The 25,071-nt window shown below is 32.2% G+C and overlaps 2 protein-coding genes and 1 long non-coding RNA gene across 4 annotated transcripts; 1 reads left to right on the top strand and 2 right to left on the bottom strand.

Moving 5' to 3' along the window:
* Positions 1-11: 11 nt before the first annotated feature.
* Positions 12-8,795, top strand: santa-maria (scavenger receptor acting in neural tissue and majority of rhodopsin is absent). The gene is made up of 5 exons (XM_020950743.2): positions 12-488; positions 4,833-4,997; positions 5,914-6,219; positions 6,285-6,804; positions 7,780-8,795. The coding sequence occupies exons 2-5, from the start codon at positions 4,857-4,859 to the stop codon at positions 8,496-8,498; spliced, it is 1,686 nt and encodes a 561-aa protein (XP_020806402.2). The 5' UTR covers positions 12-488; positions 4,833-4,856; the 3' UTR covers positions 8,499-8,795.
* LOC147643009 (uncharacterized) lies at positions 6,216-7,357 on the bottom strand. The gene is made up of 2 exons (XR_015272666.1): positions 7,153-7,357; positions 6,216-6,844 (listed from the first exon to the last, which is right to left on the bottom strand). It is a non-coding gene; the product is annotated as an uncharacterized LOC147643009 (long non-coding RNA).
* LOC110182667 (alpha-tocopherol transfer protein-like) lies at positions 8,220-19,494 on the bottom strand. 2 transcript variants are annotated; one of them, XM_086837147.1, is made up of 8 exons: positions 19,022-19,494; positions 10,833-11,102; positions 10,659-10,750; positions 10,219-10,372; positions 10,034-10,159; positions 9,784-9,962; positions 9,571-9,721; positions 8,220-9,500 (listed from the first exon to the last, which is right to left on the bottom strand). In XM_086837147.1, exons 2-8 carry the CDS (start codon positions 11,017-11,019, stop codon positions 9,454-9,456), a joined length of 936 nt encoding a protein of 311 aa, XP_086693273.1. In that variant the 5' UTR covers positions 11,020-11,102; positions 19,022-19,494; the 3' UTR covers positions 8,220-9,453. The 2 variants fall into 2 exon arrangements, with proteins under 2 accessions (XP_086693273.1, XP_086693274.1); XM_086837148.1 differs by lacking the exon at positions 19,022-19,494 and adding an exon at positions 14,460-14,567.
* Positions 19,495-25,071: the final 5,577 nt, after the last annotated feature.

The following is a 25,071-nucleotide window of genomic DNA, read 5'->3' as shown; positions in this document are numbered from 1 at the left end:
GTGCCGCACTTGACTGTCATTCATGAGCCGCCAAGTAAGAGGGACAAAACGATGACCGCTCCGCTCTACTCTGCCCTGCAGGTTTACCGCTCCTCAGTCTCTCTCTCTCTCTCTCTTCTCCATAAGACGCCGCTGCCGCCAATGCCGGTGGCGCCGTTCTGTGCCGCTCCGCGACTCTCAAGCGTATAGAGTCCCGTTCGCCGAGAATCCGCCGCACAGTCGATGTCGCGTCGCCGGGCTTAACGGTGCCATTGTACCGCAATTTATACAGCATTTTCCGCATTTTCCTCACCAGCCGCGACCAGTTTTCCGGAACCTAAAAATAATAATAATAAGAGAATCCTCCACGTGCTCAAGCGTTGTGTCCACAAAACATCCTTCTCGAATTTCAATTCCTGGGCAGGATAAGGAATAACCGACGACGAAGGCGTTAAAAATATTGGAAATAGAAAACTGTGATTTGTTTCTATTTAGCAAATAAAAATCAAGTGAGTGTGGCTATAGCAAGGAAGTGAGAAATAAAATATATAGTATATAGGACGCACCAGGAAATTAAATGCTTTCCTTAACCCATATCTCAAAATTTTTTCATTTTAACGATTTAAGCATTGGCTTGATTTGGTTTAATCGCCAGCGGACTTATTAAGATTACAGGCCATTAAATGAAATCAACGCGACAAGAAAGAAAAACAGTCACCAGACACAAGTACTTTTATACATATTTACCCATAGTATATAGATTCTCATTGTGTTTATTTATATTTTCCTTGCTTTGGGGGAAGAGAAATAAAAGCCATGAAATGCAAAACAAAGGGCTGACAAGCACAACCTGTTGATGTTTTTGATAAATATTCGAAATATTCAATATATATTTTACATACAGCGTCTCAGAAACAAAGTGCGCATACGACCCGTGGGCCAGGTCAAGTTCAAACTTATTGATTGCAGTTTTCAAAGGCATTTGCAAGTACCTTTAATATGTACGTTAATTATATTTAACAGTGATTCTTATGCAACAGTAAAGTAAAAAATTATAATTACTTATCCTGAAGAAAATACTTTGTATCTGAAAGATACTCGAAAACCCCCACATTACACATACGACCTGTTGACCATCTTAGGTTGAAGTCAATTGAAAATTAATTCATATCTGTTAATTGCAGTTGCGTGTTTATCTTCTTAGAAAAGAAAAACTATTACTTCACACTTAATTAACATTTAACATTTTTTAATTAAGAATAATCTATAAACAGAGCCTCATTATTAAGTGCCTTGCATTTTGCATTTTATTAACAGTAACATTGTATACATTTAAAAATATAAATATTTAATAATGATTGCTTTGCTAAAGCAATAAACCACCAGTTGTTTGTATATTTTAAATATTTTCCCCTTAACAATAAATTATGTATACGACGCATTGGCTGGCATAAGTTCAAGTCATTGAGTTGTAGACTTCTCAGGCTTTATTTAAGTTAAACAATGTAAAAAGTACATACTTTTTGTATTTTCTTTGTGAAATTGTTAAACAAAGCTACTTAAAAGCACGCTGATTTATTGTTTGTTTACGAAACCTTTTAGTTAATTTTAGTGTCATGTTAATTACAAAATCTTCAATGAAAACAGCTGTTAAAAAGTAAATTACTCATACAATCCGTTAGAATGCAGCTTGAGTTTATTGAATTAATTGGATGCATATTTAAAGACCGATACCTTAATAGGGCTGAGGGCTTTGGTGATCAATTCAGCTATAGTCATTTAATTATTATTTCCCACACTTAATTTAGTGAGCGAGTGTTTAAAGTGAGTCAGGGATGACTGATTGATGATTTATAAGCATTAAGTTCCACTTTATTTAAAACCAAATTTTAATTAGTGTTGCGTGTGACTGCTAAAATACCAAATTTATTTTCGAATTCGCACGCCCATTTGAGACAAACACTGTATTTGCAAATGAACCAAAACCAATAATTTATTTATAGTTTTTTTTTGTCGTTGTTGTTGTTTTATTTCCGCCATTGAAGGTTGAGAGAATTCTATTGCAGGCGGATAGCTCATTATCAAAGAACTCGTTCAAGCAAAAAATAAAAATATAAAAAACAAATGCAACTAGAAGTTCTCTTTTTACACAAACTGCGTCGAATCTGCGATTTGTGGTGGCATCTCAATGCCAGAGTTTTGTGGTCAAATGCCAGGGATTGGGAAATATCTAGAAAAACTGAGTAGGTGTTATGAGATAAGATCTCTTAGTATCATATATCCAACACAGATAGTTCTAACTAAAGCGGATGTCTCAGTTAATCGTTATAGTAACCACTAATAAGTGTTTGCTTCCTGCTACTAATTTAATTTTCTTACTTATTTTAAGTTACGTGCACTTTTGAACTAAATTCTTAATGGATTGCAACGTTTGTTTTTTTTAGTTAACTCGTTTTTATTGCTTACTTTCACTGTCACTTTTATTAACGAGGTCAGTGGTCCTTCTGCATTTGCATAGAATTTTCATAAAGCGTTCAGTGCTTTCTGGGGAACCAAAATGTTATTAATAAATAAAGATCAACAGACCCACACACGCATGGTAAATTTAATAATGAATGAAATATCTCGGTCTGCCGGAAATTTTTAAAACTTAATTGAAGGCAATTATTATTCAGTGATGAATCTCTTGTGGCTGCTCTTGATCTAATTGAATCAGCTTAGAATTGTCGGGGGATGAACTCTACGATATGCACCTGTGTCCAATGTCCACTCCAATTAAAACTCACTGTGACCACAATTGTCAAGACAATAAAAAGGCGCCGACAAAATGCCCGACGACAGTCATTCATCATTCAAAAGACATAATCATATCAATTTACCCGACACAAGGACTGAGCTGACACGCTCCCGAATCAGCATTATATATGATGCTTGATATGATGCTTGATATATATTTATATATAGAATCGTATTCGTATTCATATGCAATAACGGAAAGTGTCAAAGACCCAACCATAGCTCACTGTGGGGTCAATTGATAGACTCAATTATGACGATATATCGCAGAGATGCGAACACTTCTTGGGACATATGTACCCTTATTTATATCTTCAATTTTTGTATATTTTTATGCTGATATGCTGATGTATATAGGAGGTTATGGGCAGATTGTTCCCATAATTGTCTAGCAATGTGTTTTTGATAAGCGATAAGTGCAGTGCAGTTCAATTTCCTCAATTATCTACGATGTCTTCCGCATGGGTCTGTTTACCTAAGGGAATCAACGGTTCAGCTTATCGGTTTACAGGCAAGATCAGTGGAAAGGGATTTTAATAAATAAATTAAATATATAAAGTACAATTAATATATAATTATAACCAAAGAAAAGTAGGGAGAAATACCTTTTATTATAAGAAATAAACTACTTTACCTAACTATATATTTAAGAAAAAATCCTTAAATTTATTTTGTGGACTTGTTATCCTCACAGAAATAATATTAAATACTTTAGAAGATTAAAGAAATATTCTTTTTACAAAAAATATATCTTTTAAAAATAAATCTTTAAAAAACGTACAAGTATCCTTTGTTTGTCCCTTGCTATATTTAAAATGAAAAACCGTAAACCCAAATGTAATTTTCTTTAAATTGTTGTGAATGACTTTTAAAATCTTATTTCATTTCAAAGTCACGTGTTTATTATTGTTTTGAATGATTTTATAATAGTTCGTGATAGATACTTTCCCAAACTTTTATAATAATATATGTAGCTCCTCAATATACCACGTGCAAACATTATTTAATTAATGTCCAGTCCCACTAATGACTATCATAACTAATTAAAAAAAAACACCAACTCAGAGAGTGTCATGGGAATCGTTGTAATTATCACCATTGAAATGGAATCCGATTATATTTGTTTTATATGTATAAATGTATATGATGCTGTTAGTATTGTATTATTCTCGCATTCTACATCGGTGTAAACAGCAATTTAGAGTCACGCTTTGCCTAAATTGATTCAATTATATTGATAAAAATAAATGGTAAAGGGAATTTGTCACAAAGTAACGTGGCTGCACTTTATTCATTTTATATTTCCTATTATCTTTTACTCATTGTTGAAAACTGTCTTTGTTCTCGTTACTTGTGTCAATATAATTTTCAATATATATTTAATACATACTACATATATGCACATAAGTAAATAAGTATCTGGGAGGTGATTTTACATTTTTAAATTGTTTCATTAACTTTGATTATAAGCCCTAAAAGTATACCACAATTTAATTTGTTCATTTAACGTTAATGGAAGCTTAGTTATGTTTAAACAATTTTTTAAATATTTATATGAAATAATACAATTTAAGAAATGTTCTCATAAGGTTGTTTGTATTTTACAAAATTTATTATGTTTATGTTATGTTTAAACAATTTTTTAAATATTTATATGAAATAATACAATTTAAGAAATGTTCTCATAAGGTTGTTTGTATTTTACAAAATTTATTAAAAGCAAACTAATTGATTTTATAATGTTTGCAACATGAAAACTCTTATATATTTCTCATATACTATTCATTAATTGCATAAAATATATAAAATATAAACAATAATAAACAAATCAAACAACAAGTCATTAAATACCGAAGCTCATAGACTCTATAATAGATAATAAAATATTATGAAGCTTGCTACTGTTTGTTTATTCGTTTGCCTGTCACTGAACCTTATTTCTGACATAGTCTAAACAATATCCATATCGTGTATTTACGTATTACTTCTGTATTCTATATTAGTCACTAAACTTGTGAGAGTGTATGGTGTTATTATTAACTTGCATATCATTACAGAGAACATTACACACAGCGTGAGCCATGCCAACGCAAAACAGCGCCATGTGGGGCCAAAAGAGCAATCGCAAATTAATTACCGGCATTTTTGGCTTCTGCCTGGGACTTTTTGGCATATTGTGCGGAATGTTCTGGGTGGATCTATTCGATTGGATTATGAAAACGGTAATTTACAGCCAATGATAAGGGTAACTTTACAGGAATAACAAGTAATTAGCAGCCAATGACAAGGGTAACTTCAAAAAAAATAACAACTATCACTGAGCTTTCTATAAAGGAACTAAAAATTAACATAAACTAGAGATTTATTTTAACATACAATTCAGATTTTAATAGTAACAAATATTTACGATTAATTATAAAGCTAATCAATCTAATTTTCTTTATTGAATTTATTAATTGAAATTTAAAGGTTTTTATGAAATTTCTTACTACTTTAATTAAATTCCTCCTCATTTTCAGTCAATTATGATACAATTTAGTACAAGTTAAAGATTGTATATTAAAATTACAGATTAATTATAAAGTAAATAAGCAGCCTAGAAACTTTCTCTTCATTGCATTTATTGCTTAAAGTTGAAAGGTTTTATATTAATACATTTAAAAGCTCAACAAAATATATCCTTGCCAGTCCTTCGTTAATTAAATTACTCCTATTTTCCTGAATAAAATTCTATATATATTATGATCTAGTTCAGGTTCAAGATAGAATATTAATGTTAATGATTAATTTTAAACCTAATTAGCAGCCTTGAAAGTTCCCCATCTGGATCAAAGATTTTTTGTTAAAAATATATAAAAATATATAAAAAATAGCTAAACAAATAAATCCTTTCCAGTACTTCTTAAATTTAATTCCACTCAATTCTCTTAAGTAATTTCCACATTTCTATCAAAATCAGAGGCCACGTTCAAGTTCATCTTTAGGTTCAACCATGTGTTAAACTTTAAATAATAGAACAGCTGCATTCGATTAGCGGGTAATCAAAAGAAAAGCAGCCGCCTCAATTGGTGCCAGTCAGAGATCGAGGAAAACTCGTTGAGATTTTCAATTAATTCCAATTGTAATTCTTTTCGGCAGGAAATGGCTCTAGCACCCGACACACGTGTCTTTGACAATTGGAAAAGTCCCCCATTGGATCTAAGTCTGGACATTTATCTCTATAACTGGACGAATCCCGAGGATTATGGTAACTTTTCCACAAAGCCCATTATGCAACAGGTGGGTCCTTATAGATTTACCGAGAGACCCAATAAGGTGAACATTGCCTGGCATCCGGAAAATGCCTCTGTGACTTATCGCCGGCTCAGCTTTTTCTACTTCGATGAGGAGGGCAGCAATGGAAGTTTGGATGATGAGATTATAACTCTTAATGCGGTGGCTCTGGTGAGTAATTAAACTTATTTAATTTGAATTTAATTTTAATAATAATTATATTAATTTACTTTCAGTCTGCAGCTGCCACGGCCAAGCACTGGCCACCAGTAAAGAGATCCATGGTCGATGTGGGACTCAGGATGTATGGCGCTGAGATGTCCGTCCAGAAAACGGTCGATGAACTTTTGTTTACTGGATACAGTGATTCCATGATTGACGTGGCCATGGCCATGCCCATTTTCGGGGATGACGTTAAGGTGCCCTTCGACAAGTTTGGCTGGTTTTATACACGAAATGGAAGTGCAGATCTCACGGGTGTATTTAATGTCTTCACTGGCGCCGATCACTTGGCCAAGTTGGGTCAGATGAGCTCTTGGAATTATGTCAATCACACGGGATTCTTTTCCTCGTATTGTGGCATGACCAATGGATCTGCCGGAGAGTTCCAGCCACAGCATCTGAAGCCAGGTGATAGTGTCGGACTCTTTACGCCGGACATGTGCCGCACGATTCCATTGGATTATGTGGAAACCGTGGAAATTGAAGGTTTGGAGGGACTTAAATTCTCTGGAGGACCCCGTTCAGTGGATAATGGTGAGTTGTGGTGGAATAAACTTTGAAAGTTGTAACAAATCTAATAGGGAATAATCAGGGGTTACTTTAGGAATCATTTTATACTTTTTTACAACATTTTTATATGCTATAAAACCCATTTAATAAGGTGGCAATTGTGATTAACTGAGAGTCAGTTGACGTAGGTCAAAATGTAACACTTTTAATTGTTTATAATTAAATCTGAAACTGAATCGTTAAGTTGTTGTTTACGTATTTGTGTTAGACATTGAGTAAACACATTTAATTGCTAATTAAAAGGTGAAATTTAGAATTAACTCTAATCCCTGCTATATCATCTATAATATAGTTTTCATGGTTAAGACTTACCGCAGTAGAGGCCACATGCTTATCCTATTTTGTCATTGCTCATTGTAGAGTAATATTCCTGGTGACTTTAATCAGGCTGTTCTTGGTATCATCGAAGTTATCAATTTCTTAATTATATAGATGCATTGCATTGGCCATTAGGTCGAAGTGCAATCACTTTCACTATCACCATAGATGCAAACACTGTGAAGGCCACGTACAGACTGAGGGCAGCGCGAGTGCAGTGCCTCTATTTATAGTTCCCGAGTAAAGAGAAAAGAGAAAGTGAGAGCGAGAGCGAGAACGAGAGCGAGAGTGAAAGGGATACCTCTAGAGCTGAGCAGAGAGAGATAGAGCGTAAGGGTGCCTCTAGAGATAAACAGAGAGAGAGAGGCATACTGAAAATGATAGAGGTTAAGAGAGCGAGAGAGAGGGAAGAAGAGGGAGAGAGAGAGGGACAGAGAAAATTACGGAGAAAGAGAAAGACACAGAGAAAACTATTTACGGTCATTACAATATTATATTATATACAAGAACAAAACCAAGAGAACAAATATCTAAATAAAGAACATATAAATAATAAATACATAAATCTCCCCTAATATTATTGTTTTTAATTTCTAATTAATTTCTTTATTTATTTTCCAGGCACTCAATATCCCGAAAACCTTTGCTATTGTGGCGGCGAGTGTGTGCCCTCGGGTGTGATGAACATTAGCTCTTGCCGCTTTGGATCTCCCGTGTTCATGTCCTATCCACATTTCTTCAATGCCGATCAATACTATGTGGATCAGGTGGAGGGCATGGATCCCCGGCAGGAGGATCATGAATTCTACATGGTGGTGGAGCCCACCACGGGAATTCCCCTGGAGGTGGCGGCCCGATTCCAGGTGAACATGCTGGTGGAGCCCATCGATGGAATCGGTCTGTACTCGGACATTCCAAAGATATTCTTTCCGCTCATCTGGTTCGAGCAGAAGGTTAAGATGACCCCAGAAATGGCCGACCAACTGAAGATGCTCCCCATAGTCCTGATGTCGGGTCAGATATTTGCCGGCATTTGTCTGGCCGCTGGACTAATCCTTCTCTGCTGGGCACCGGCATTGCACCTGATGTCCTGGTGCCGAGGCCATCGATATGAGCTGAAGACCCAGGGCAAGAGTAATGGCCAGTTCCAAAGTCGCTCTCAATTCAACAGTACCGAGGAGCTCAAGGCCAAGGTCTCCGCTGCCGAAAAGGGTGCCAAAGGATCACCGGACAGTTCGCCGCTCCTTGAAAAAGGACGAAAGCCGATTATCATTAAATCGCAGACAGGCGAAAGCGTGGCCACTGCGTCCACAGCGATCAGCGATAATAGACAGGATTAAATGGTAGATAATCTCTGTGATTAGATTATCCCGGCCATCTATCTAGCTAGTTAAGCCGTCCTAGTGCTTTAGTCTTAGTATTTAGTATAGTGACACTCTAAAAAAAACAATGAAACCAACGAAATTCCAACCATTCCCCGTGCCTATGCCAAAGATTAGATAGCCCCGAAGTTCATCTTCGTTTAGCTAACGAATACTCTTTTTACATTCCCTAGTTGTTAAACAAAAAAATGTTTTGTATTTAAAATTGTGTTTTCTTGACCCATACAGTGTGTCGAATTAAATATTTTATATAAACTTTAGAGATTTTCATTGGGGGATTTTAAAATGTTTGATAAAAAATGTTTTTGCGGGGCTAATATAAAAATATGTAATTGAAACATTAAAATATCACAAAGATCTTTTTAGTAAGCCAAAACACAGCTTAATCAAGATTAGATGTGATACTAAACTTTGAATAACTGATACTAATCGATATTAAATCTAAGGGATTATATAAAATAATATAGAGATTAATGTTGACATTGATCGATTGTTTGCTGTCGATATTTATCCCCAATTTAGACTCTTATAAAAATTGAAAAGCAATGCATTAAATATTTAAATTTCACCGAAAAACATTTTACATTTTTTTCAACAAATGTTTTACATCTCTTTATTATCTCAATAACAATTATAGAAAATATATATAGTAAAAATATAGTATCAAATTTAATGCTTAGAAACCCCTAATCAAAACCTTGGCTTTGATCATGAATTTACCAATCTTTTTGTGCTTTAACTTTTTACGAAATCTTACATTTAAAGGCAAAGAGACTAAGACTTAAAGTACGACAATATTTGCAATATCACAAATGACCCAACTTAAGTGACTAAAATACGAATCGAATAGGGAAAGGACTTGGGCTTGGATTTGGATTTGAGGGAGGTACAGTAAATAGTAATTTTTGTACTATTACTTCTTCATTTTATAGCCCTCGGCATAACCGTAGCTGTCAGCCACTAAAAATACACAACAAATTTTAAGAAATTAGTTCAATTATATTAGAAAAATCTAAATAAATTAACTTACTTTCATAGTCCTTGGAATAGCATTCAAAGAATTCACCAAGAACTTTGCCAGGTGGCAATTCCCAGGTGGCAGAGCCACCATATTTCGGCGGCAAGGCACTGGCCTCAATGTGAGAGATCAGGGACTTGAAGTCCTTACCATGGAAGAAGATCTAACAAACACAATTAATTAATAAATAAAATATATACAAATAAAACCTAGCAAGTAACTCACCCTCTTGCGCAGCTTTTCACGAATGAATGGCTTGAATATGGCAAAGAGCATATTGAATATATACGAGTTATTCACGATGTGAACCGCCTTCAGACGCATGCATATACATTCCTGAATGTAATCCAGCAGCATGGCGGCAAATGATGGTGTAAATTGTGTAATGTGGCTAAGTGGCAGACCTGCAAGATAATAATAAGCCAGCTCCATAAATATATACGACTATCGTATAGTTTTTTTCAAAGAAAATTACCTTCCATATCGATAATAACCACAGCTCCGCAAATTTGTGAATACGGCTCCACCATGGAACCCAAAACGGTCAGCTGAATTCCACGGAATAGATCCACCAGCGGCACTTGGGAAGGCTTCCATTTTTCTGGATTATATATTTTATTATTAATATTTACTTTTGTTAATAATAAAGCTTGAACTTACTGCCTGCTTCTAGAACCAAAAGTCGGCGACCATGTTGATCTCTTTGGGGCAGCAAATTCAGAATATTTGCCTCGAAAACATTACGCAATTTGCCGGGAATTATATTCTCGCAAGCATTTCCATATTTAAGCTTCATGTGATAGAAGTTCTTGAGCTGAAAGTATAGATAATAAAGGTTAAATTAGTAATTAAGAGATTTATGAAGAAGCTTAGTACATTTAAGAGAAGATTCATTAAAATATTTAAAGGTGAAACAACAAATTAAAAAATACCCAGACATTTTTTTAATGATACTTAAAAGTGTGTTAGCTTTAAATATTTAACTAGATTTTTGGTTTATTCTTTTTGAAAATGTAATCTAAATTATTCCTTTAACTTTATGATTTTATTTTTAAATTTAAAACAAAAAAATAAATAGATTTTCCACTTCAAAAACTCACTCTTTTCAAAGCACTCTCTGGATAGTAATGGCAAGGACGCAGGAACATCATCATGTACTCATCATCTAGCGGCAGGTTCAGGTACTTTTCATCTATAATAAATAAATTTTTTATTAATTATTATATTAATTCAAGGCACAAAGTAGCTCCATTTCACTGAATCTTTCCACTCACTTTGTATAAGTTCCTTGAGCTCCTTGATTGCCTGCTCCTTGACACCGGGAACCTCACGCAACTCGTCCTGTGCCTTCTTCAGAGCCCATTCCGGGGCCTGATCCTTGTCCATACGGATCTGAGCCGAGCCCAGATCAATGTAAGGCACCTTCTGCTCATCGTAACTAATGCAATCCGCCTTGCCCATGATGATAATAGTTCTATATATGTGATGTACCTACTGATGCGTTCTGCAATCCGTGATATCCGCTAGATGTTCACCGGCTCAAGCTGCAAACGAGAATAAAATTGTTTAGGTCTCGACTCGAACATTTTGAGTGGTTTGGCAAGCGTTTCCTCAATGCGATTGGCACAACTGGGTTACTTCCGCAGCTTGGCCGAAAGCAAAAGCCAAAGCAAAAAGCGGCAACAGTTCAATGCCTTGCTCCAATGGAAACTGTCCAAAGTATATGGATTTATATATATTTTAGATACTACACACGACAAAAAAATATAAACATAGAATGAGGGTCAAATTTATATTATTTCCGAGCTATATAAAGTTAATACAAAATATTTAACTATCAGATCTTTTTTGGTTTATTAAATGGAGCTTTTAGATGATCGAACTGGTAATTATAAATATAAGTAAAATAGATTTGGTATTGCTTATAAATTAAAATTATAAGGGAGTATTCATTTGTTATTCTAAAATATTTAAAATAATATTTAATACTTTCTTATATTAATTTTAAATTTAGATATTCATTTTATCAAAATTTCTTGTCGTGTGTCTTAACTTTTTGTATGACTCAATGTCTGATCTTCATTAGCAAAAGTCACCGCAAAATCGCCACAACGGAAGAGAAGAAGCCGCCTGACAAACAGGTAAATTTATATATAGAAACTTATAAACATATATATCGCAGATAGACTATAGATAGCTAGACAATAGTGCCCAAAACTGGTCCTACAACGTGCGTTCAATGGCTAAAGTCGATGTTTGTGGATGTGAATATGAGTGTGAATACCCTAACCGCAAAGGTTAATACAATTCGGTCAGGGTGCTTGAACACTTCTTAGGTCATTTGTCAAAATCATTAGAACGAGATTGTTTGGGTCATGGGACATATATATTTATTTTTAAATTAATAATTTAAAGCACATCAAGAGTCACGAAGGTGAAGACACTTTAATTATAGCTATAAATAACTTTGAAGAACACTTTAAATTATAACTACTCCTTTTTTTAACGCATTTTAAAAGTGAATGGAAATTAATGGAAAGAATTGGTGCTTAAACTTTAATCTAACACGGCGAAAAATGCCCAAGAAAATACATCAATGCAATTGTTGCTGAGTACATGCTTAGCAACATTTATTAATGCTAGCAACATATTGATGTTGCAGAGGTTCCATAACAACTGACAACTAGCATGTTTATTATTAATTTTAATATAATTTACTGTACAAAGTAACTGTCTTTCATTTATATTTTTAATACTACATTTCTAGTGAGGGTCTCCATTGTTCAGTATGTCATATCACACACTTCCTGTCCATTTTATTTTAGTTTTAAATGGTTTTTTGTCTGCCTAAGCCAAAACGTGTGCGCCGCCCCTTTGGCTCGCAGACGACTTGGCAACACCTTGGCTAGCAAAACAAAATCGAAAAATCATAATAAAAAAAAAAGAAACGAAAAATTGGTATAAAAAATCCGCTCAATGACGTAGCAAACTGTTAGTCGGCGGTGATCTATGCCCTGTCATGAAGGACTTGACAATGGCAATAAAAACTATAAAACTTGGACGCGAAATCGAGATTGAAAATTTACAGAATCTGGTTAATTTGGAGTACATGTCGCTGACCATTAAATCTAATTTATGGTTGCTCTTATGAACCAAAGCAATTAGTAAGTTTTTATTTGTATTTTTTGATAGCGAATGCCGCCGCGAATGAAGGTAAAAGTCAAGGCCAAGTGCAGAGATTGGTGGATACATTAAATTGGAGCTGAAAGAAAAACGTGTTGGACATTTCTGTTTTGTCATTCTGGCCACGATGGTGGCTTTATGTGATTTTTCGTTGATTTCCAGAAATTTCGTCAATGAATCTTGGGTAAATTATGCCTCTGTATTTACTTTTGGGCTTTTGTGCTTCGCCATGGAGTTCAACAGCCCATAAATTTATGCGCATACTAATTTCTTGGTCAATCTTCTCTTTGGATGTTGTAAAATCCAATTAAATAAAATACAACAAAAATATAGTGACAGTAGATTTGGGTGTGACATGCGAAAATAAAGTAAAACAACTCAGAGTAATCTTAGTTTTGAGACAGTTTTTCTCGACACAGGTTTTCGTGTGTCACGAAATGGCCAATTAACCGCATGCAAAATGTCAAGTAAATTGCTCTAAAAAAAGGGTTAATATCAGGTTGTAATGTGCAAAAATGACTTAAATATAAAGATCGTCAAGTTGGGGCAATTTAGTTTAAGTTTTCTACTCTATTCAAGTTAATTTGTTTATCACAGTCACTCTAAAGAAAACACATTGTTTTCTGTTTAGTTTTTATGGCCTCATCAGACGAGTTGGAATAGGTGCTAATTACCAAGAACTGATCTTTGATCACCAAGTTTAAATAATTCTCTTGGCGTTTCTCTACTTGGGCAAAATATAGTACTTAATTTAAGTCACTCTCTGAACAAAGGTAAGTCACAGTGATTCAGCTTTTATTGAATCAGGTTATTGTCTTTATACAAGTTTATTTTTTTAAATACATACATATATGTAGGTTGAACTTGAAGAGGACTTTAAGTTGATTGCAGTTGCGATTCCTTTTCGAATGAACTTGAACTTTTTTAAACGAGTTTAATGATTGAAATATTTCCATTGAAAGTAAAAGGGAAGATGGGAAAATATTCTTGGAATTTATGAAAGGAAAATTACTTGAAAAGAATCGGGTTTGTAAATGATGCAAGGTCTTATAAATTATCTATAAAATATGGGTATTATTGTAAAGTCAGCAATACTTATTTAGGATATAAATACGGTCTTAAAATTTCCATATAATATATCGCAAAAAATTGTGCTTCGAAATTAATACCTTAAGCATTTATATATTGATATTTTAAATATTTAAAAGTTCGAAATTTACCTATACCTTTCTTTCTTTTATTATTTTTAACAGTGTAGTCATAAAATTCCACTTCAAATCAGGAAAGTCTTAAGACCTTTGAACAACTATTCAATTACAAATATTTTTTTTGCAATATTAGCTTGTAAACTTTACACAGCAATTTGTTTATTTGGTCAAATTCCGCCGATGACAGTTTATATTTACTTATAAACGTAAAATTTGTAGTTGCACAATTTCAATTAAAATCAGGAAAGTCTCAGGAACACCTTAAACAAGTTTTCAAACAATAAGCCGGTATATAAGCTCGATTGTAAGCCCTGTTTACTGTTTTATGACCCCAACAAAGTAAGTACTGAGATGGCAATCCACCGGATGTTGTTTCAGGCAGATTCAGAAGTTTTCACGGGGGGAAAACTATCGGCTGTCAATCAATATATGACGTAAGCAGATAATTACCTACTATATCCAGAGATACACCCTTTAATAACTGGCATTATGTGGCACCACTTCACCTACCTCAATAATTGTATTGTTCACTGAATTCCGCTGAACTTTTGTGGCCTTTCTCTGATCGCAAACCGAATTGAAATGGAGCTGCCTTTTGTATCCGGAAATTGTGGACTCATAATGCGAAGTGCAATTATATATATGTATATATTTAGCTATCAATCTGAGGGTGAGTATAATGCCAGTAGAGAGAAGCTGATAACTGGTATCGGCAAACAAAAGAGTAGAAAAACAAAGGAACTGGAATTCAAAATTAAGTCTTCGAAAGTCTAATCGGGTTATGTCCACCCATATAAGTAGGAGATTATTGTATAAAGATTAGTGCACACAATACAGATATAATCCCGAAAAAAAACTGCGGCTGTCTAATCAATTCCTTGTTAACTTCTACTACAAAAAATAATAATAAATAAAAATAAAGCGAAACAAAGCGACCATTAAATTTGAAATGCACTTTGAAATAAAGCCAGCATGATATGCATAAATAAACAAGTCATATGAAAAATGATCATTTCGATCAACAAGCTCTTGACTATTAAATGCAAATTACAAGTTTTTTTGCTCCGTTTTTCTCTTTTTTATCGTTTACAACAGATGACAAAGCAAGTCTTGGCGGAACTAAAAGCAATCCGAAGCTATAAATACCCTCAGGAGTTTATTAAAAAATCCAACATTATGCCCTCATTGGAAATAATAAATATATAATTGATGTTTAATATGAAAGCGAAATGTTTATATTATTTCTAAATTCTTCAAGCTTCAGAAAATAAACCCATTTAACAAATAAATATACCCCATAAAAGTGAAGCTAGTTTCTATTAAAATTAATCACGTTTAATGTTTGAATAGCTAATTGAAACTGGAACATTTAGACAGTGGATTAGTTGATGAGGCTAATATATATTTACAACTCGTATTCGCCCCTGACTATTAAATGGGTCAATCCCGTTTATTTATAATGAATATATGCAGCAATGTCAGCTTAGAACAAAAGTCTAATGTACATACATATAAATATAGAAATTACGTGCTTTGAATAACAATTTTATATTCTCAAAGTCTGCTTGCGATTCCTTAGCAATTAGCCGGTTAGCAAGGCAATCCATGAAAGTGATTAAAAAACATAAAATGCAAATTGGTAATAATTTACTTAAAGGCTAGGGAAAATCCAGAATTTCTAGTTAAGATGGAAAATAACCTTTTTCATTCACTTAATTATATACACTTCGATTATTTCTAATCAAAGATCAAAAAGATTTTTATTGAATTAAAAAAATAAACAGCAGTAAAGATCGTTGTTAACCATTAAATTCGTTCAAGTAATTTGCAATTGATCCGCTGAACCATATAAAAAAATCCATCAAAATAATATTACATTTATGGGGATCATTTTAAAAATTGCAGTCATTGAACATATCGAAATTGCAGCCATAGAAAGTCAGGTACATTTTCTTATTACTATTATTTTGTGTTGTTATTTCATAAAATCAAGTTTAGCTGATTATGTGAAAATTTAGTGTAGATTTATTAAGACATTACCATTTATTTTCTACAGCAATTATTGTAAAACTTTAAAGAGTCCTTAAGATTGTTAAAAACTCTTTACTTAATGTCGAAACAGCAATGTAAAAAAAGTTATTAATTGAATAAAAAATGGAAATGGATACAAAATATAATTAAAATGCTATTTGTACATACATTCGAATGCTAATTATAATCAGAAATTAATAATACATTTATATGTGTAAAAACAGGTTTAAGGCTATGAGAAGTTAAGACTTGAATATGTATATTGCGAAAAATGTAACTGACTATATTTAAAAAAGCTTTACATAAAAAATAAAGATGTTTACTTAATAAATATTTATGGTTATACAAAGGATTCCTTAAAAAACCTAAAATTAATAGTGTTTATTGAGGCAAACTGTATCAGTATGTAGAGAAATCTTTCATAAAATTGCTGTTTATTGAACAAAAACCTATATATTTTATAAAGAAACCTTTAATTTCTTTGTTAAAAATTCATATAATTTTATCTAGTATCTAAAGTGTAAATTTATTCTCCCACTTCTTATTTAATTTATTAAAAAATAACCTGATCTAGGACAACACCGGGCAATAACTCATTGCACTGCCAAAACTGTCTGTAAACTTTACACCTATATCATTACAAACCCCCGAAAATTCTTTGACTCACCCACTAAACCGGCTTGTCAGAGCAAAAAATAAGATACATACTTATATATATATATAAATATAAATCGTACTCGTATCATTCTAGAGAAGCAGGAATAGCCGGTTTGAGTTTCTTTCACAATGCCAAAACCAAGCGACTCGCTTCGATCGGCGGCTATAAAAAATCGCCTTCAGTTCCAAGTACAATCCAAACCGCTGCTGTTGCTTCTGTTGTATTCAGAAAATACACAAAAAATATGTAAATTTCCAGATTCAATAACGGCTTTTTGTATTTTTTCGCAAGTCTCTTTGGGTATCCTTCACTTGATAAATGTTAACAATTTGGGTAAATTTCGTGCCCACACACACTCGATCGAAAAAAAGAAGTTTAACTGGTTTTGAGTTCACTTATTTCTCGGTGACTCTTCGTTCCGATCGGCAAGGTCACTTGTCACTACTATACCTCACTTTATACTATATGTACATATATGTGGAAATAGAATTCTCGGCTGTAAGACTCTAATTAGTTACCCAAACACCAAATAGAATCGTAGGTAAGTGAACTGTGGCTTGTAATTCAATTAAAATAAAAAAGAAAAACACTCGAAACAACGTTGTTTTATTTTGGGTGGCAATAGAAGCATACGTTTTCATTGCTCAGTGACTCTGCTGATTGGTGTCTGAAATATTTATGAACCCCAATCGACGACCATCGATCCCGTGAATCGATCGAAATTAAAATCAGACCGTAGTAAGTGCAGAGTGCGAATGGGACAACTCTATGATGCCACAATTTGCATTTCAATTGAGGGTTACATTTGCATGCATTAAGAGTAGAGGTGACAGTCGGTGTTTTTTAAGTGAAACGAGCAAGGACAAGCCTCTTTCCAGAGCTACTGAAAGTTTTAGGTCGATAGGTTAAATAATTAACGAAAGAAAAGCTATAAAGAGACACGCTGATACAATAGATATTTTAACTAAATATAAAAAATCTAACTAATAGGGTATAGAAACTAATATTCTTGATAATTTTGTTATTAATTGACAGTCGAAAACCTTAAAATTACAGGTCGATGGATTAAATAATTAACCAAAACAAAGGTTTATGAAGAAACCCACGAAATTAAACACAATATAAAAATTCACCTAAAAGGGTATAGAAATAAAATATTCTTGGTAATTTTATAATAAATTGTCAGACGGAAATAACATAAAGAAAACTGTAAGCCCCCAACCAAAGAGCTCCCAAAAGTATCAGTAGGTTAAATTAAATTAAATTAAATTAAATTAAATAATTTTAAAGAAGCTTCATGAAGATACTCATTAAAGTAATAAATATTTATCTATTTGTCAAGAAAAATTCAGTTAATAGAGTATAAAAATTAATATTATTGTTATATTTTGTATTAATTATTATTGTTATATATTGTATATATATTTAGCTCTAGCTAAAAATTTTTTAGGTATACATTATTTTTCCACTTTATATAATTTCTCTCAAAATAAATCTTACTTTAATTTCCCTTAAAACCTTCATTATTAATTTTTTAAGTAAATTCTTAGAAGGTTTTGCAAGCTCATCTCAGCCTTAATATTTAGTTCAACATTTTATCTGTCTGCCACCTTATTTTGCTTTAATTATTTCATCTTTAAACCCACTACAGCTTAACTATGGATTTAATAGATTTAAATGATTAATTATTTAAATTATATCAAAATAACTGTTTCAAATAGCAAACAATTGCTTAACTACATTAAATATCACCTCAAGTATTGAAGATGCCACCTCTATTATAATAAACAGCCCACCTCAACGCCCTTTTGGCACTTGAAACCATACTTTTTCGTTAAAATACAATACAATTTAGTGTCATTTTATTATCTCTTAAAAATGAGTCATTTAACACAACATAATACGCTGACGGTAAGCTCACATTTTCACACACTTAAACGATGGTGTAATTTCCCAACCGCCCCCTCATCTGCCTCCAGCGAATTTCCACTTAACTTAACCTAACCCTCCCCCCAGAGATATGATCAGCTACCGAAGATCACACAGAGTTATGGATATATTATGATACCTCTGTTATTTTGGATAGGAGGGGAGTTTTTCTTTCGGTTATTACAGAGCCACACGCGCTGACGAAATGCAGCAAACGTCAGCAGGCAAAAGCAAGTGGTAATTGTTTTTATGGCCAAAAGCTAGAGCGCCATAAGTTTGCCTTGTGGCAGGTAAGCACAGCGGCCAGGTGGAGTCAGTGGAAAGTGTGTCAACTCGGCTGCGCATGCGCACTAGCCAAAGGTAAAAATAAAAAGTAACAAAATATATACATATATCTTCAAATACAATGCCCAAAATCTGCTTTCCATGGAGCATAATGTAAAACGCAACTTACCGCGAACACAAACAATTTCAAAGAAATATACGCCTCGAATTGTGCACAGAGATATTTAATGTTGTTTCGTTGCTGTTGTTGTTGTTCGGCAAAGTTAAAATAAGAGATTTCACGTTTCACTGTAGACCAACTTTTTTTTTTTGCAATTTTGGCCAAAAACGAAGCGAGGCGGCAGGGGGAATTGGTGGTGTGGCGGAGTGAGGAGGCAAAGCAAGGAGGGTTGTTTACTTTATGTTGCGACTTTTGCTGTTTTTTATTTTCTTTCAATTGCGGGTAGGACGCGATGTAATGCTGGCAAGGTAAGCGAATAATGCGGCGACGTCCAAATGGCAACGCGGCTAAAACAACTCTGAGATCCAAAATCACTCTCGAGCTCTTGTTATTAATTAACTGGCCAACTCAAGCTTGACAAAACAACAACGGCAGATGGAAAAGCAAAAATTTAGACAGTGGGAGAGAGAGAGACACCCCATGGAAAAGCTCTCTCCGAAGGCCTTATACAGCACTAAGAAAAGCCCAAAAACTTTTATAAAATTCAAAGCATTAAGCTTTTTTGGTTTAATAAAACTTGAAGTGATTTTATTAAATCTGTTTCAATTAATTTATAAATTTTGTAAACAAAAGTAAAAGGTACAAACAACAGAATACAATGATTTTATAAATATTTTTAATTATCAAAAATAAATTTCTAAACCAATTCTTTTACAAGAAAAGGGTTTCAGCATTTCTGTAATAGAAATACAATTATTTCATCGACATTTAAATTAACAAATTCAAGTTAATAACAATATTTTTTATAATTAATCCCGAACTTTTAATAGGGGAAACATTGGTAAGATGCTTTAAGTACCAGAAGTATCTCTGCTATAAACATTTTATAAAATATAAATATATACATTTTTTTGCATGTAACGTATACGTAACGTTTTTTTGGATATGCATCAAAAACATAAATATTTTAACGTTAAATATAGATTAAATACACATTAAGTACACATTAAATACTACATTTGCTTTTTTAATAAAACTTTTGTATTGTTATAATTGTGTATATTGATATTTCTATAGATTTATTTATTTCAATAATTATTTCCAAAATCAAGTGAAATCTTTTTTAATATTACATATATTTTCCTTGCTAAAGTGTAAATAATATATAAAATATATTATACATAATTATATACAGAAATGATATATAGAAAAACACAATATTTTTATACTCTAACTAAATAAAATATTTCAAAAATAAAAATACAATGTATACCCTTTTACTTCCACAATAAAAATCAATAAAAACTGGGTGGAAAAATGTTTATATATTCCTTTTTAACACTGGCTGATCGCTCAAAGCTTAACAATAAAACCCAATAACCAAACCCTTAAAAAAACTTTAAAAAGCTTTAACTTATTCCCTTGTTTATTGATTAATTTTATTGCCTGCTTTAAAAACCATAAACTGGTTTTAATCGGCTTGCAGATATCAGCGCGTGTTAATCTATCAATTAGCCACTTTGGCAGAACCCCATGGGGCTGAACTTTAGCCACGCTCGAATAATTTCAATTATTTTGGCCTCTTTTTAGCACTTTTTCAAATTTTTTGCTGATTGCAGCAAAAACACCACCACTTGAAACTGAAATTCTCAACTTTCTTTTAGCCATTTTTGAAGGCCACCGTAAGGTGAAGTTCATCGCATTTGTTCTTGGCCAATTCGTTGGTTTCACTTGGCCATGATTGCAGTTTTGTGTCTTTCTTTTCTTTCATTTCTACTTAAACACCTTTTTATTCGTTATCAACTCGGTTGGGTGTTGGTGTTGCCTGATAAATTTAACATTTTTCACCATTTAAGTTATCTAAATTATGGCAGTCGTATAAATTTCTACATGCGAACTGCTATAAAGATAATGACCACGTATTGAGAGCCAAATAGCTCTTGTTGATTAATTACTTAACATTATTATATAAACAAGGGGAGGCTAAATGGAAATTAGCCAAGAAAACGAAATTACTAATATTACGTATACGCAGTGTTAGATTTGACAAGTAAATCAATCATATTTTTGATCAAATAAGGGAAGAGGTTTCATTTAATACTGTTAAAATAAGTATTTTTATTTATTTAGAGTAGATATATATATAAAAAAAATTAAATATATATAAAAATCATAAGATTGTTTCTCATCTTCATTTATTAAGTATACGCCATGTATAAAATTATGTTTTTAGTGATTTCAAGTTTAAGTCTAAAAAATAGGTTTTAATGCTGTTTATCTTTAATAAATACTCTTTAGTAATTTAGATTTTTATTGTTAATTATTTAATCTACAGTTTTATAAGCAAATTGTAAATACTTATTAAATTTCCTTATTTATTACGTATACGCAATAATAAACAGTTTTATTTCTTTATTCATTAAATATAACCACTTGTATTTGTATCTAACTTATTAATATAATCTAAAAAGAGTTTTTTTTTTTGTTTATTTACACAATTAATAATTAGCAACCTTTGTTTTTATATACACTAAATAACATTAGAATTGGTATTTTTTATTAAAACATTGTAAAATGCTTTTTGTTTAGTGTTTCCTATTTAAATTCTAATAATAACTGCAAATAAAATATATCTTTTTAGAATAAGCAAGTTAAAGATTTAGTTTAAAAATATAAAATAGTATTTTTCTATAAGATTTGTAACCATTTTAGGTGGATTCTAACTAGTAAATAACATATTTTCCCTGGAACTATATAAAAACCCCATCAAAACCTTTTAGGCATACTTAAAACTAAATGTCTATTACCTCAAATTATATACCTAAAAAAATAATAGAATTAGGCGGTAACTGACCTCACCTGACAGGCTATAAAAATAATATAATCTTCCAGCACTATGATAGGTTAAACTCAACCTAGTCTATAGTCCAAACCCAAAATTTATTATATGAGGGTTCATGACAGCTCAGCTTAGCTGTTGCCCGAAACTTACAAATATTTTCCTCGTTTCTGAGGATTATTCATGCTTTGGATTTCCCAAGTTAATATTTTCACAAAGCCAATATTTTCACACAGATGACACACTTGTATTGACTTGGCTGCACATTGTTTCCCAAAGCACTTTCGACGTCAGCGATTACTGAAAGGATCAAAGTCGAACTCGGGGGAAACAGCTCAACAAAAAAGTGGGTAAACTTTGTCCGATTTCTGTAAGACATCGATTGATTACTATACATTATATTATATATATTTTATACTCTATATATATTGTGCACTTTGTGCAGGTGCTGCTCTTAATCAATTCAATATATCGGGTTACACTTACTCACTCACCTGACAAAGTTCTCAGCTGGCAACAGATGTCCAAAGATCGCCATGACGACTACACTATTTCTTTATCTAAATTGAAAACATTTCGATATGATTCTTATCGCCTAGGAGCTATGGAAAATGCCATTAGAAATAGGAATAAAAGTATAAACTTCTCTGCTGGGGATTTTCGAATTATCAACGGAAGCCATGAACGTGAAAACTCAATGTGGTGTGTATACTTTGCCAATCTTGCGATTAGCTTTAAGGGGGTTATATATAAGTATATTTAGACCAGGGGTTTTGTCATAAGCCGGTTAGAATGTCTATGGTAACGTTTTAACTGTGTATAAGTTTTTTTTTTTGCGATAAGTTAAAACAGTGTTATATATAGCCTAGATATTGCTCGCCTAACACTGATTCTTATGGATTTAAATCATGAGTTTAGGTCATGATATTTCAAGTTGATTTGAATGATTTTTTGTGGGCATTAATAGGGGCAATAAATTCTTGATTTTTTGCTTATAAAATCTTTATAGTTTTCAAATTTTAATTTATTAAATTTCATTCAGAATTTTACAGTTTTATATAAACAGAATATATAACTCTTGTAATATTTTCATCACACCCCTTTAGCTTGACATTCCCTAAATTTGTTTATCACATATTTAGCATATTTTCACTGTACAAATATAATGCAAAAAATAACCTGTATAGTGTACACTCCCCCTCCTCAGTTATTGGTAAACAAATTATCTATATAACAGAATGCTATCTCCGCAATAACATTTTTAAAATCCCCTCACCAACTGAATGAAAACAGAAGCTCGATAAACCAGCTGATGCAGCACCAATTGGCAAAAGAATCAACAAACAACTTAGCAACAAATAAGTGTAAAAAAAAAACAATAACAATAGCAACAAAGAACAAGTTAAATACTTGAGTAAAATCGAATTAAAAGAAACAACAATAACAGAAACATCAACAAAAGTAGGTGGTGGTGGAGCCTCGACAACAAAAAACGAATCGTCTCAAGAATGAAGACTTTGCCCTATGACTACACTTGTATAGCAGTTGTGCAAAACAGTAATTCGCAGTTTTAAATACAGAACTAAGTCGAAAGCATGAACAAATCACTAATTAATATTTTTTAACTTAAAATATTACGAAAATTACACTTTTAAGCTGTGAGGGAATGGAGTATAAATCAAATAAATATGTCAAAAGGCTTTAAGGTGAGGTTGTGCTATATTACATATAATATTTACATAATATTTTGACATTTACTTATTTATTTTTTTAAATTTTAAATTTAGAACCTGGTAAGTAATATAAACATGTTTGATGTATTATCAATATAACATTGTATTTATTCCTAATAAGCATTCCAAACCATGGAAATAATATACTAATTTTTAGGTGTGAGTACGAGAAATGTACATTAATTACGATATATATTTTAAAATAATTGTATAAGTAATTATTTAATAAAATAATAAATTGGTTAATAAAAAACAAGCTTCTTTCTTTAAGAAAATTATATATAATTTTTATAATATTATATACTAACAATACATGTTTTTTATTGGTATAGCTTTTTAGAAATTACCCCTAAATTTATTGTCAAGGCAAAGATATATTTTTCAAATATTTAATATTATTTAATTTTTTGATTTTTTTATTTATATTTTTTTAATTTTTTATTTATATTTTGTTCTATTATATTTTCCCCCTAAAAAGTGCTCACTGTATTCGAATATGTACACGTATAAGTCGATATTAGCAAATGGCGGTAACAAAGTGATTTTTGTGTGTGTTTGTTGGAAACATGAATTTCAAAACAAAGAACCGATCACGTCCCAATAATAACAATATGAAATGCAGCAACAAAAGCGGTTAACAATGATAACGGGCTACGATCGACGGATTCACGATCGGAATCAATGCCCCGAAAGGTGTGATAAAAACCCGAGGATCCATTGCCCCCTCTTTCACCCCCACCCATTATTTGATCGTTCAATGAAAACAATAACAAAACAAGTCGCAGTCAGCGTCTCTGCCACTGATTGTTAAAGGAACAACAAAACAAAAACAAAAAATATATATTAATAATAGAAGAAAATAAAACTCGCCACTGCGCTGCTGCTGATAAGGATTATGAGCTGCGATTAGAATTCCAACACAACATGAAACATTCGATAATAGACCCTAGAGAAGTACAATATTATTTTTTTTTTTTGGGAGCTGTTATCACCCAAGAATGTCATGTTGGACTTTACTCCAGAGTAGTTTCAATACCCTGTAAGAAGTTGTGGATTGGAAAGTCTATGGGTTTTTATAAAGAGAGAGTGATACATTATTAAAGAAATTGATTATAAAATTATGAGTAATTATTAGTTAAATGTCAAATTATGTTATTTTTAATTACATTTTGAAAATAATAAACAAATTTAAAATGTACTAGGTATTTGAGTACAAATATTTCAATAGAAATATTCTGATCAAATCTGTAAAAACCAAACTCTTTTTAAATAAGCTTTAATAAAACTGAATGCTTAGGAAATAAAGCTCAATAAATAATAATAACAAAACTAATTTATTAAATGTCTTACTATTGTTTAAGAAAATAATACTTTAAAATTTAGATACAAAAAAATTACAAAACTTAAATCACTTTAATATATTTTACTTATATTTATTTTTCAATATTTAATTTAATTTTTTCTTACAAGAAAAAATTTAATTTAAT

Source organism: Drosophila serrata, unplaced genomic scaffold (genome assembly GCF_035046125.1).
Source record: "Drosophila serrata isolate PLE 108 unplaced genomic scaffold, ASM3504612v1 contig_302, whole genome shotgun sequence".
Lineage (NCBI taxonomy): Eukaryota > Metazoa > Arthropoda > Insecta > Diptera > Drosophilidae > Drosophila > Drosophila serrata.
This window is presented reverse-complemented; position numbering and strand designations above follow the sequence as displayed.

Bases quoted from the DNA above. Each gene is read 5' to 3' on its own strand.
- LOC110182667 (XM_086837147.1), bottom strand. From the start codon at position 11,019: ATGGGCAAGGCGGATTGCATTAGTTACGATGAGCAGAAGGTGCCTTAC. The intron at 10,373-10,658 runs GTGAGTTTTTGA...CTATACTTTCAG, and splicing joins CAGAGAGTGCTTTGAAAAGA to CTCAAGAACTTCTATCACAT. The intron at 10,160-10,218 runs GTAAGTTCAAGC...TATATAATCCAG, and splicing joins TTTGGTTCTAGAAGCAGGCA to AAAAATGGAAGCCTTCCCAA.
- santa-maria (XM_020950743.2), top strand. From the start codon at position 4,857: ATGCCAACGCAAAACAGCGCCATGTGGGGCCAAAAGAGCAATCGCAAA. The intron at 6,220-6,284 runs GTGAGTAATTAA...ATTTACTTTCAG, and splicing joins CTCTTAATGCGGTGGCTCTG to TCTGCAGCTGCCACGGCCAA. The intron at 6,805-7,779 runs GTGAGTTGTGGT...TTTATTTTCCAG, and splicing joins ACCCCGTTCAGTGGATAATG to GCACTCAATATCCCGAAAAC.